Consider the following 12,681-nt stretch of genomic DNA (forward strand, 5'->3'; position numbering starts at 1 on the left):
GGGCATGGATGTGCGTGATGTCCTTAGGTTAGTTAGGTTTAAGTAGTTCTAAGTTCTAGGGGACTGATGACCTCAGCAGTTAAGTCCCATAGTGCTCAGAGCCATTTTTTTCGAGAAAGAAGTAAATCAATATTCCAGAGCGGCCACAGGATCGGAAATTTATTGAGGGCAACGTAGGGTTCCGTAGATGCTCTGAACACTGCACGTGCCTACGAACTTCGATATGAATGCGGGGGAAGTCTATGTTGGCGAAACCGGGAGACTGATTAGCGTTCTCGTGTCGAAGTATTAACGCTATCTACGACAGGACCTACACAAGAAGTCAACTATACAGTAAGTAATGTTAATATTCGGACACTATGTGATCTTTACTTTGTAGCAAAACTAGAAAATAAACAAGTATTATATTAAGATACATCTCCAGTCGACAATAATATAAACGTTTTTTACACAACTTATAACAGTTATTAAATAATAGCATTTAAAAGTAACATTGATCGATTTTCATGTTACTTTAATATTCGGACAGTGTAGCACTTTTTTTGATCGTTGTCGCCAAATTATACATACTCTGAGTTAGAAAGCAGTGTTTGTTTACAAGTGCGGCCGACTATCCAGGCGGTACAATGCCACGCAAAACTAATACCAGTTTCAATATACGACAATTCGTGATTTTCCATAACGCGAAAGGTAAATCATATAGAAGAATTGCTGCCATGCTGAATATGAGTAAGGGGACTGTGGCAGATATCGCCAGACGATTCAGAATCGAGGCCCGTATAGACTCTATACTTCAAAAGTGCCAACCAAAGAGTTTCGATGCACGTGACAAAAGAATTTAATACGAAAAATAAAGGGAGATCCTATACTCAGTGCCCCACAGTAGCAAGTCACCTTCTAAACGAGTCTGGAAAGATGCTACAAAAAATGGTTCAAATGGCTCTGAACACTACGGGACTTAATATCTGAGGTCAGCAGTCCCCTAGAACTCAGAACTATTTAAACGTAACTAGCCTAAGGACATCACACACATCCATACCCGAGGCAGGATTCGAACCTGCGACCGCAGCGCTCGCACGATCGGCACATCCTCAAACGATTCCCAGAGCATTGAGAGATGGTGGCTAAGATCGATCAGTGGCTAGTAAGAAACCTTATGTCAATGAACACAATTGAAAGAAGACATTAGACTCTGCTAAAGAGTTTATTACGAAGGAAGAATCTTGGTGAAACAATACCGTTTTTACCGACAGTATTAAATTTAACAACTTGCGTTGGATGAACGAAGGATGACGTGGCGGAAGAAGAATCAAGGATTGAAAGCCATAATTATTAAGTCGATTGTAAAGCTTGGAGGTGTTCTTGTCCGGAGTTGTAAAACCACATTTCGATCGTTCGAACTAGTGTTCATCGTCAGTATTATGGACAAATGTCTATCTGAACATATTAAAAAACAGTTTACGCAAAAATAGGATAATCAAACACTTTCAGGTTTTACGAGGACAGTGATCCAGCACATAAAGTTCACATTGTGCAGGAATATTTCCTGTACAATTATTCGAAAGTCTTAGTGCCAACACCTCGATTACCATAGCCGAACCCTATTGAGAATGTATGGGGAGTGCTAGAGCGATGTATTAACAAAACACCAGTATCCTCCACAGAAACTCTGAAGCGTCGATTAAAAGAAGAGCCGGGTGGTCTCTGTAACGAAAATTGAAAAAGATCCGCAGCTTTGAAAAAAGTGACGCAACAGAATGGCTAGCCGACAAGATATTGAAACATATATTTATCACAAAACTTCGTCTTGAAGTAATTAGTCCTGAGAAGTGTATGAATATTAAAGTAACCTGAAAGTGGGATAGAGTTTTATTTCAATCGTATTATTATAGAGCTTTCGTAATTTATGTTAATAAAGTTTATGCTGTTATTTACAAGACATATAACTTATGTAATACTTGGTTATGTTTTTTCTTGTTTTATTAAAGATAAAGTTATGAAGCTACAAAGAAAATAATCTCATAGTGTCCGAATATTAATGTTACTCACTCTAGCGGAACACTAAGAGGACTGTGGGCGAGCTATTAATTTTCAAGGAATTCGTGTGCTTGCTAAGCAGCCGTGGATGCAGCAACGAAATTTGAGAGAGGCTATCTAAATGTTTAAACGCCCTAACAGCATGAACACGGAGGACTGCCAACGATACCAGTCCATCGGGCAGGTGTGTTCGCCAGCCAGCAGCTCCATATGACTCAGGGGCCACAGTATAAACAAGCAGCCACATGAGATCCGCTGTGCGGCATCAAAGTCCCGCTGCCGCAAAACACGACCACTTGGTCCAAGCTTTCCACAGCAATCTATACTTCGATATGTCCAACGGCATTGTAGAAAGCGACGTCAGTAGCCACCGAAATAATATAGTATGTAGAGGCCAGAACCCAGCAGTTAGTCGATCAGAAGAGAACGGCCGCGAAGTGGGTCGAAATGTCGGCATTTTAGTTGTTATGGTGTTACTTAAGAACGCGGTCTTAAACCCATGTTGATTTTATTCAAATCATCTCCATCTATTCGTGACTGAGATACAGAGAAGAATAAATTACGGTACCGGGATAGACTTCCTTAAGAATTACACTCCAAGAAAATTTAACCACGAAGAGATTATCCGAATGGGACGGAAACAGGCAGATGTGATGTACGTGTACGACAAACAAACGATTACAATTTTAGAGAAACTTGATGATTTATTCAAAAGAAAGAGCTTTACGAATTGAGCAAGTCAACAGCACGACCCCTTTGGTTGTCATCCAGGGGCCCGTTTTGTTGCTCTTCATGGAAAGCCAAGCTGGACTTACATTTCAGCAAGACAATGCCCGCCGCCACACGGTGCGAATTTCTATTCCTTGTCTTCGTGCCTGCTAAATCCTACCTTGGCAGCAAGGTCGCAGTGTCTCTTAGTACACTACTGGCCATTAAAATTGCTACACCAAGAAGAAATGCAGGTGATAAACGAGTATTCATTGGACAAATATATTATACTAGAACTGACATGTGATTACTGTGGTGCCACCGCCAGACAACACACTTGCTGGGTGGTAGCCTTTAAATCGGCCGCGGTCTGTTAGTATACGTCGGACCCGCGTGTCGCCACTATTAGTGATTGCAGACCGAGCGCCGCCACACGGCAGGTCTACTCTAGACTCCCTAGAACTCGCTCCAGTTGTACAGCCGACTTTGCTAGCGATGGTTCACTGTCTACATACGCTCTCATTTGCAGAGACAACAGTTTACCATAGCCTTTAGCTACGTCATTTACTACGACCTAGCAAGGCCCCATATTCAGTTACTATGAATGTATTCTGAATAGATAATGTTGTGAATCATGTACCGTCAAGAGCGACGTTTATCATTAATGGATTAAAGTTAAGTATCAAACTAATTACGACCGCTTTCTGAATTCTAATTCCTTGTCATGGTCCAGATCTCACGTCAGTATAGTCCTTCTCTCCTCACGCCAGCCTGCGTGAGCTAAAACGCGTGCATTTCTTCCTCCATTCGTAACACGAAGTTGGCTCTTCTGCCAACACAACTATTACATTTTCACACAATTTGGGTGCATAGATCCTGAGAAATCAGCACCCAGAACAACCACCTCTGGCCGTAATAACGGCCTTGATACGCCTGGGCATAGAGTCAAACAGAGCTTGGATGGCGTGTACAGGTACAGCTGCCCATGCAGCTTCAACACGATACCACAGTTCATCAAGAGTAGTGACTGGCGTATTGTGACGAGCCAGTTGCTCGGCCACCACTGAACAGACGTTTTCAATTGGTGACAGATCTGTAGAATATGCTGACCAGGGCAGCAGTCGAACAATGTCTGTGTCCAGAAAGGCCCGTACAGGGCCTGCAACATGCGGTCGTGCATTATCCTGCTGAAATGTAAGGTTTTTTTCAGGGATCGAATGAAGGCTAGAGTCACTGGTCGTAACACGTCTGAAATGTAACGTCCACTGTTCAAAGTGCAGTCAATGCGAACAAGAGGTGACCGAGACGTGTAACCAATGGCACCCCATACCATCACGCCAGGTGATGGGTCAGTATGGAGATGACGAACACACGATTCCAAGGTGCGTTCACAGTGATGTCGCCAAACACGGATGCGATCATCATGATTCTGTAAACAGAACCTGGATTCATCCGAAAAAATGTTTTGCCATTCGTGTACCCAGGTTCGTCGTTGAGTACACCATCGCAGGCGCTCCTGTCTGTGATGCAGCGTCAAGGGTAACCGCAGCCATGGTCTCCGAGCTGAAAGTCCCTGCTGCTGCAAACGTCGTCGAACTGTTCATGGAGATGGTCGTTGTCTCGCAAACGTCCCCATCTGTTGACTCAGGGATCGAGACGGGGCTGCACGATCCGTTACAGCCTGCGGATAGGACGCCTGTCATCTCGACTGCTAGTGATAGGACGCCGTTAGGATCCAGTCGGCGTTCCGTATTACCCTCTTGAACCCACCAATTCCATATTCTGCTAACGGTCATTGGATCCCGACCAACGCGAGCAGCAATGTCGCGATACGATAGACCGCAATGGCTATTGGATACAATCCGACATTTATCAAAGTCGGAAACGTGATGGTGCGTATTTCTCCTCCTTACACGAGGCATCACAACAACGCTTCATCAGGCAACGCCGGCCAACTGCTGTTTGTATATGAGAAATCGGTTGGAAACTTTCCTCATGTCAGCACGTTGTAGGTGCCGCCACCGGCGCCAGCCTTGTGTGAATGCTCTGAAATGATAATCATTTGCATATCACAGCATCTTCTTCCTTTCGGTTAAATTTTGCGTCTGTAGTACGTCATATTCGTGGTGTAGCAATTTTAATGGCCAGTAGTGTATATCGCATCTACCAATTTTCGTCCCATTCGGGTATTTTCTTCGTGGTGCATCGTTTATTATTTCTTCTATCTTAGATTGTATTCGTACTTGAAGCGTGAACTCAAGCCTCCTCCACAGGCCTGTTTTGATAAGTAGGTATACTAACGACTGCTTCCCGATATACATTCGTTAATGTAATTTGTCATTAATCAAAGCAAAAACTCAGTTCATGGAAACAATACTTGAAATAAGAATAATCTTCACAAAGATTCAAAGTCGCTGACGTTGCTCCACAAAGGTGTTATTTATGCAGGTAAACACATTTCAGTAACACGCTACAAGCCATAAAATCAGGTACTTATAATATAGCACCTGTTAACACAGCTGGCATCGTTCAGGTCTCGTATAGTGAGCACCACGACGAACTGTATCTCCCATTGCCCCCAGACACCAGATCTCAACATTATTGAGCCTTTTCGGTCTAATTTCGAGAGATCTCAATATTATTGAGTATTTTTGTTCTAATTTGGAGAGAACCGTGCTTGACTACCAGCCAACGTTACCTGAAAGTGCCATACAGGACACGTATTTATACGTTACGAGATGACTTGAAGCTGTTTCGAATTAGATCAGTTTTCCTGCACCGTAGCGTGCTTGGTAATGTGTACCGTTTTTGGTGTTTCCATTCATTTGTCCATCCCATGTATATGAACCGTACCCGCAGTGTTCCGCTACATGTAGCGTGTACTGTTTTCAGGTACTACGCCATCGTGCACCCGATGCGAGCAAAGTACACGTGTACCATCCGTCAGGCGCGGAGGGTGATCCTCATCATTTGGACGGCTTCTCTGCTGCTAGCTGTGCCCATCATCTTCGTACAGGTAAGTTAGATCAGCCAACAGCAAGAAATGGCCATTGTTCACTTCTTCGTACCTTATATTCAAACCGGTCCACTCCAGTATAATTAATTTTTTTAGCGTTTAATGTTGCCAAATAATCCTGTAGAGCCGGCCGGTGTGGCCGTCTACATCTACATCTACATAATTACTCTGCAATTCACAGCCGGCCGAAGTGGCCGTGCGGTTAAAGGCGCTGCAGTCTGGAACCACAAGACCGCTACGGTCGCAGGTTCGAATCCTGCCTCGGGCATGGATGTTTGTGATGTCCTTAGGTTTAACTAGTTCTAAGTTCTAGGGGACTAATGACCTCAGCAGTTGAGTCCCATAGTGCTCAGAGCCATTTGAACCATTTTTTGCAATTCACATTTAAGTGCTTGGCATAGGGTTCATCGAACCACAATCATACTATCTCTCTACCATTCCACTCCCGAACAGCGCGCGGGAAAAACGAACACCTAAACCATACTGTTCGAGCTCTGATTTCTCTTATTTTATTTTGATGATCATTCTCGTTGTTCTTAAACAGAGTATTCGCTATTACTACCTGAAATTTATTATAGAACTCAATTACTCTTTCTCCTCTCTCATTGCTATTACTAAGTCGATATTCTCCCACAACTCTTCCTTCTACTCCTTGCACTACAACGACATTCCAGTCCCCCATGACAATCAAATTTTCATCTCCTTTACGCGCTACATTTCTCGTTCAGTATCATATGTTTTCTCTATCTCTAAATCTTCCTTTTGAGACGCCGGCATGTATACCCAAATTATTGTAGTCGGTGGTGGTTTGCTGTCGATTTTCCTGAGAACAACTATCAGTGAACTGTTCACAGTAAGCACCAGAAACGTTAATTCAAATCAGTGTCCACGAGCTGGAAATGTTATTCTAGCTGACCGAGCTGCACCGTCTCAGAAATAACAACAAGAGTTACCACGAAACTTGTGTTTTATAAGGTACTACACACCCAGTACGGCTTTATCTGAATAATTTTGCTTAACAGAAACGGCATACCATTAAATTTAATCTTGGACCGAGTATTGTTGAACTAAGCCCAATATTTGCATCCTGGGTGTTCATCATTAAAAGTCGGTTTTCATGTGTCGCCAACGAACACGACCCATTGCTACCGTGTCTTGAGTCAGTACTTCATCACGAGCTCACACGGACTGACCAACTCGCCCAAAACCTGCAACCAGGCAAATGCAGGTACAAAATGGTTCAAATGGCTCTGAGCACTATGGGACTTAACTTCTGAGGTCATCAGTCGCCTAGAACTTAGAACTAATTAAACCTAACTAACCTAAGGACATTACACAAATCCATGCCCGAGGCAGGTTTCGAACCTGCGACCGTAGCAAAATGCAGGTACAGTTCTCTTGGAAGGTCACCGGCGATTGCCTTCCCCACCTCTCCATAATCCGAGCTTGCAAAATGGTTCAAACGGCTCTAAGCACTATGGAACTTTAACATCTGAGGTCGTCAGTCCCCTAGACTTAGAACTACTTAAACCTAAGTAACCTAAGGACATCACACGTCTATGGCCGAGGCAGGATTCGAATCTGCGACCGTAGCAGCAGCGCGATTCCGGACTGAAGTGCCTAGAACTGCTCGGCCCCAGCGGTCAAGCCGAGCTTGCATTCTGTCTCTTATTTTCTTAGTTGTCGATGGGACGTTAAACTCTACTTTTTTTTGTTTTATTTTGTTTCCAGTCAGATCTCATTTCAGCAGATACAATTATTGCGCATAATGATACAGACAGAACATTGGTATGATTCTATTACCAGAGATAATAAGTCAACAAAATACATTAGACTGATGCACCATTACAATAAAAGCCAGAACATTTTATCATACAAGACAATTATACACATACAAAATGAAACATTAAAGATATCCTCAAATTTTAAAGTTACATTCTACAAAGACGAATGAAATAACAGATATATTTGGCAGCAGGCCTATTCATGGAACTTAGAGCTACCCTAAGAGAAAAATAGGCCTTGTTTTCTAAAGTGTTTTGTAGTGGAATTTTACTTGGATGATCGTATTTATTGAAAACATGTACAATGTCCTCATCAATGAGAATGCAATCACAGCTTGGAGGAGGAATGAATTTTATCAAATTTCTGGCTTTATTGGTATTCATATGATCTGCTTTTAGTATGTTTAGGAGTAACTGTTTCTCTTGTCGTAAGCGTCGAGCTGGAAAATCGAATGTGGCCTTGAATCTGTAGTTGGAGCGCCCAATGCTATGTGCCTCTAATGTTAGGCTCTTTGTCCACTACTTTGTGCGCCGGCCGGGGTGGCCGAGCGGTTCTAGTGTGGCTTGATGAATGGCGAGCCACTCCGCGGATAATATCGACGCTTCAATGTACAAAGATTGTCCACACTTTGTTTTGATCCCCGCAAAGACATACATTTCGGAACAATCCGTGCACAATTTGTACCAGTCATGTCAGTAACGATCCAGTTTTAACAGTGTAGAAGCTCTGAGTTCACTCGGACTTACGCGTGTTTTAGATATATGATCATCATATGCAGCACAGTGAATTTCTGTAGAGATATCGTTTGCTTTCTGATGTCAACAATGTGCCGTTGGATGATCCAGTATGTCACCATACGACTACTATGTGATATTGGTAGGAGGGATTTGGGGTCCTTGACCAGTATGACATAATTTGTATGAGATATGCTAATCGACATAATTTCCGATGTAAAGGGTGATATATAGAAGGTGTGACACTGTACAAGTATCGACCACATGAGAGCTTCCATCTCATAATGAGTGAGGGAATGCCAATACCATTTGCATGACTGATGTTGTGTTAATGTAGCCACCACAAATATGCAGAATAGCTAATTGTATACAGTCTAGAATCTTCAATCGTGACGTGAAAGCGGAGTCATACAATGTGCAGCCATTTTCCATCTTGCTCCTAGTTAACTGTTTATGGATATTTAAGACAGTCCTAAGGTCGACTGTCCATTCTGTGCAATTCATAGCTTTCAGGTTGTTAATTCTCTGGGTTCACCGAACATATTAGACGAATGTCTCGCCACATACCAAAAAAATTTAAAATATTTCGGTTATTAATTTGCAAACTCTAATCTTCCTTCCTTTGTAATCGTTCACATAATAAATTGCAACTGAGTGCCTCCGGGAAGCTTTCGTCAGCAACGATGGGGAGAAGCTTTCGTCAGCGACGATGGGGATATTAACATACTGAGATGTTATAATTAAATGTTCCCCTGAGATATTTAAGTGTCTTTTTATTATCTACGATAATGATCGAAGCAAACAAAATTAATTAAAATTTGTGCTGCGACCGGGACTCGAAGCCGAATTTTCTTGCTTTTTTTTTTGTTCGATTTTGAAGAAAAAAAATACACGTGCAGGATTCGAACACGGTACCTCCAGCGCGGTAGCTGTAAACCTTTTTTTCCTCTTTTTGTTTTTTTATTTTTTTATTTGTTTTAATTGTAAATTTTTTTCTACCAACTTATTTTTTATATGGAAAAAGGCGTCTTTCAGTTACGACAAACAAAATTAGAATGTATATCCGTAGCAACAACAGAACAAGAGTTCCTTCTAAACTATGAAATAGTATGATGATAGACAATAAAGAAAGAAAAATGTAACCAAATCCCGCACGCCATTCCATGTGCATGGCCCATCTGCGTACAGATTCCATGTTCCAAATTGATAAAACATTTCGCGGCATGTGGAGCTCCATGACGGCGGTCATCCTCTGCCCGGTACTCCCCAATTGTGAGGGGGGTTGTCGAATGCACTGCGCAAATAGTTCGCAGCAAGTAGTTGTCGGTATCGGGGTGTACAGTCAAGTGTGCTATGACTGTCATGGAGAAATTGCCAGTAATCAAGTACCATCTTCTCATCATCTCGAAAGAGGTTGTATATGGACATGCCCTTAAACCATGTGAGAGCGTGAGTCTCCGCAGGTGGGAAATAAGTATCCTCTGGACAAAGGAGGAGCCGTGGCTCAATTGTGCGAGGCGCGATACGTAGGTAGCAGGCGAGGATCTTCTGCACTAGCAGCCATACCTCTAACGCTGATCCACATGTCAAACGGTGTTCGTCAGTATCCACGAGGTGGCAACGTGGGCAAAGGGGGGAATCCGTCATCCCAATAGCGTGCAGCCTTTGTCGTGTTACAACCTTCCCGTTCACCACCTGGTACCACGCGGCTCGTACCCGCGTGGGGAGGAACGGCTTCTGGACCGCTCTCCACACTGCAGGCCATAGGGTCGTAGGGCTCTTCCTCTCAATCACATTGCGAGGGATGGACCTTAGCAGCAGCCTGTAAATGTCTCTCGCCTTTGGAGTGCGAGTGTTGGGAAGGTCTGGGTGCACGTAACTATACTCAAGAATAAATGCCGAGAGGTGCGAGAGTGAGGGTGTAATGTGCGCAACCGTGACAGGTGGCAGAAGAGACGCCGGCAGCAATTCCTCTAACAGACGTCCCGTAAGGGAAGCATCTTTGTGGGTCCACAATTTCATCATTGTGCACAAGTATAACGCTGTAGCAACCACGCGGAGGGAGGGTGAGTGTTTCGTAGCGGACTTTGAATAGGTGTGCGGCGGTATCCAAACGCTGCTTGCAGTCTGTGTGCCATCGCTGTCGATATCGGCAGGACCTGAGCCATGTGGATCATCTTAGTCGCCACGTGAAGGTTGAGGTATTCCACACGCTGTAGGAGGTCCATCCGTCGAAGTAGATTCCGGCGAACTTCTGTCCTTATTACCTGTAGTAATCGTGCATAGTTCATGGCAGCCATGCGGCGCACATCCTGTGTAAATGTTATGCCCAAGAACCGGATCTTGTTGACTAGTGGGAGTGGGGCTAAAGCGTCCTCCTGTAGACCTCTCCCAATGGGCATCGCTGCCGACTTAGCCACATTCATGAGGCTGCCCGCTGCCAATCCATAGCGATTGATCCATTGTATCACCGAGCGTACCTCGTCACCAGATCGGACAAGTAATAGAAGGTCATCAGCATATATCCTGCAGTGAAAGGTGTGATCCCTCAATGACATGCCCGAGAGCCTGTTTTTCAACCCTCCGACAAGTGGTTCGAGTGCGATCGCGTAAAGGATCATGGAGAGTGGGCATCCTTGGCGAACTGACCGTCGGATCGGAAAGGGACCCGCAATCCGTCCGTTCACCAGTACACGGGATGCAGCTCCACGGAAAAGGCGCTGAAAGATGTCGAGAAAGTCAGGCGGGAAGCCTATGCGGGCCATAACGGACAGAAGGAACTTGTGGTGAACTCTGTCGAAGGCGTGGTCGAAATCAATGGAGATCAGAGCGGCTCGAAGCCGACAGGATGTGGCGATGGCTATTAAATCCCTGCATTCGCTGGTTGCCGTTTGCATGTTGGTCACTCCACCCCGTGCCGTTTGCTCCATGGAGAGGAGTAGGGGCAGAACCTTCTTTATGCGGCTGGCGAGTAGTCGGGCGAAGATTTTATAGTTGAGTTGAGCATTGTAATTGGCCTCTAGTCCTCGACCGTCCGAGCTCTGGAAGGCTTGTGTCTCGTTATGAGGAGACCTTCCACGAATCCAGGTGGCACGTGGGAACCGGGGGTCATCAGTTCTTGGTACATGGTGATCCATCGGGGCATCATTAGATCGCGGAAAGTCCGATAAAAATCGAGCGGCAGTCCGTCTGGCCCGGGCGACTTGAGTGCTCCCTTGTTAAGCGCGTCCTCGATGTCGTCCCGTGTAAGTCCAGCTAATAGCGTCGCCACTGCTCCATTGTCGAGGGTGTGCGACACGTGCTGCAGTATGTTGTGATCGTCCGCTTACTCTGTATTCACGTCGTCGTTAAACCGATGATAGTGCTCTGCAAAGGCTTCTGTAACTGCCACCTGAGTCATTACGACCCTACCACCTGGCAATATGAGGTCCGTGATCAGCTGCTGTCGGCGTCGGCGGCTGTCGAGCACGATGTGATGCATAGACGGGTTTTCTCCTTCCGCTCGGTCTTGACGTCGCGATCGCACAACGACCCCCTCCAAACGTTTCCTCGTAAGAGACAATATTTTTCCTTGAATTCGGCGGCTTTTCATTTGTCCGTTTGGAGATGGTGGTTGGCTGGCGAGTTCGCGGAGCATCGTGTAATAAAAGTCCAGTGTGTGACGATGCCACGCTGCGATATCTTTTCCGAATCGTGTTAGCACACGCCGAAACGCTGGTTTTGCACATTCCACCCACCATGCTAGAGTCGAAGGGTATCGAGGAAGACGACGTTCGCAATCCATCCATGTGTTGGCGATAATCTGACGGCATTCCGGGGCTTGAAAATGTGCCACATTCAGCTTCCAGGGCCCTCGGCCGCGCCATATCCGCTGCTGCTGTAAAGTGAGTGCGCTTATGAAAGCGCTATGATCGGAGAAGGCAAGTGGCCAACGTTCGGCGTCCAATACCCCCGGCGCTAGAGCTCGTGAGACATAATGCGGTCTAGGCGACTGGCTGAGTGACTAGTAAGATATGTCGGCCCGGGACGGTCACCGTGCGCTGTCTCCCACGTGTCGGTGAGAAGCAGATCTCGAACCAGGAGCCGAAGTTCTCGACAAGTCGAGAAATGTGGGACTTGGTCTTTGGGGTGGAGCACACAGTTAAAGTCGCCTCCGAAGATACACTCCTGGAAATGGAAAAAAGAACACATTGACACCGGTGTGTCAGACCCACCATACTTGCTCCGGACACTGCGAGAGGGCTGTACAAGCAATGATCACACGCACGGCACAGCGGACACACCAGGAACCGCGGTGTTGGCCGTCGAATGGCGCTAGCTGCGCAGCATATGTGCACCGCCGCCGTCAGTGTCAGCCAGTTTGCCGTGGCATACGGAGCTCCATCGCAGTCCTTAACACTG

At 45.3% G+C, this 12,681-nt stretch overlaps 1 protein-coding gene across 4 annotated transcripts in view; it reads left to right on the forward strand.

The window, feature by feature from the left end:
- LOC124802954 (pyroglutamylated RF-amide peptide receptor-like) overlaps positions 1-12,681 on the forward strand; it is a 523,445-nt gene that overhangs the window by 400,690 nt on the left and 110,074 nt on the right. For all 4 annotated transcript variants that reach the window (XR_007017170.1, XR_007017169.1, XM_047264043.1 and 1 more), the window contains exon 3: positions 5,638-5,761. Coding sequence is in view for 2 of the 4 variants with exons in the window: in XM_047264043.1 (XP_047119999.1) it covers positions 5,638-5,761 (124 nt within the window). In the remaining 2 variants the exon portion in view is untranslated. The remainder of the gene's footprint in view (positions 1-5,637; positions 5,762-12,681) is intronic.

This window comes from Schistocerca piceifrons, chromosome 6 (assembly GCF_021461385.2).
Source record: "Schistocerca piceifrons isolate TAMUIC-IGC-003096 chromosome 6, iqSchPice1.1, whole genome shotgun sequence".
NCBI lineage: Eukaryota > Metazoa > Arthropoda > Insecta > Orthoptera > Acrididae > Schistocerca > Schistocerca piceifrons.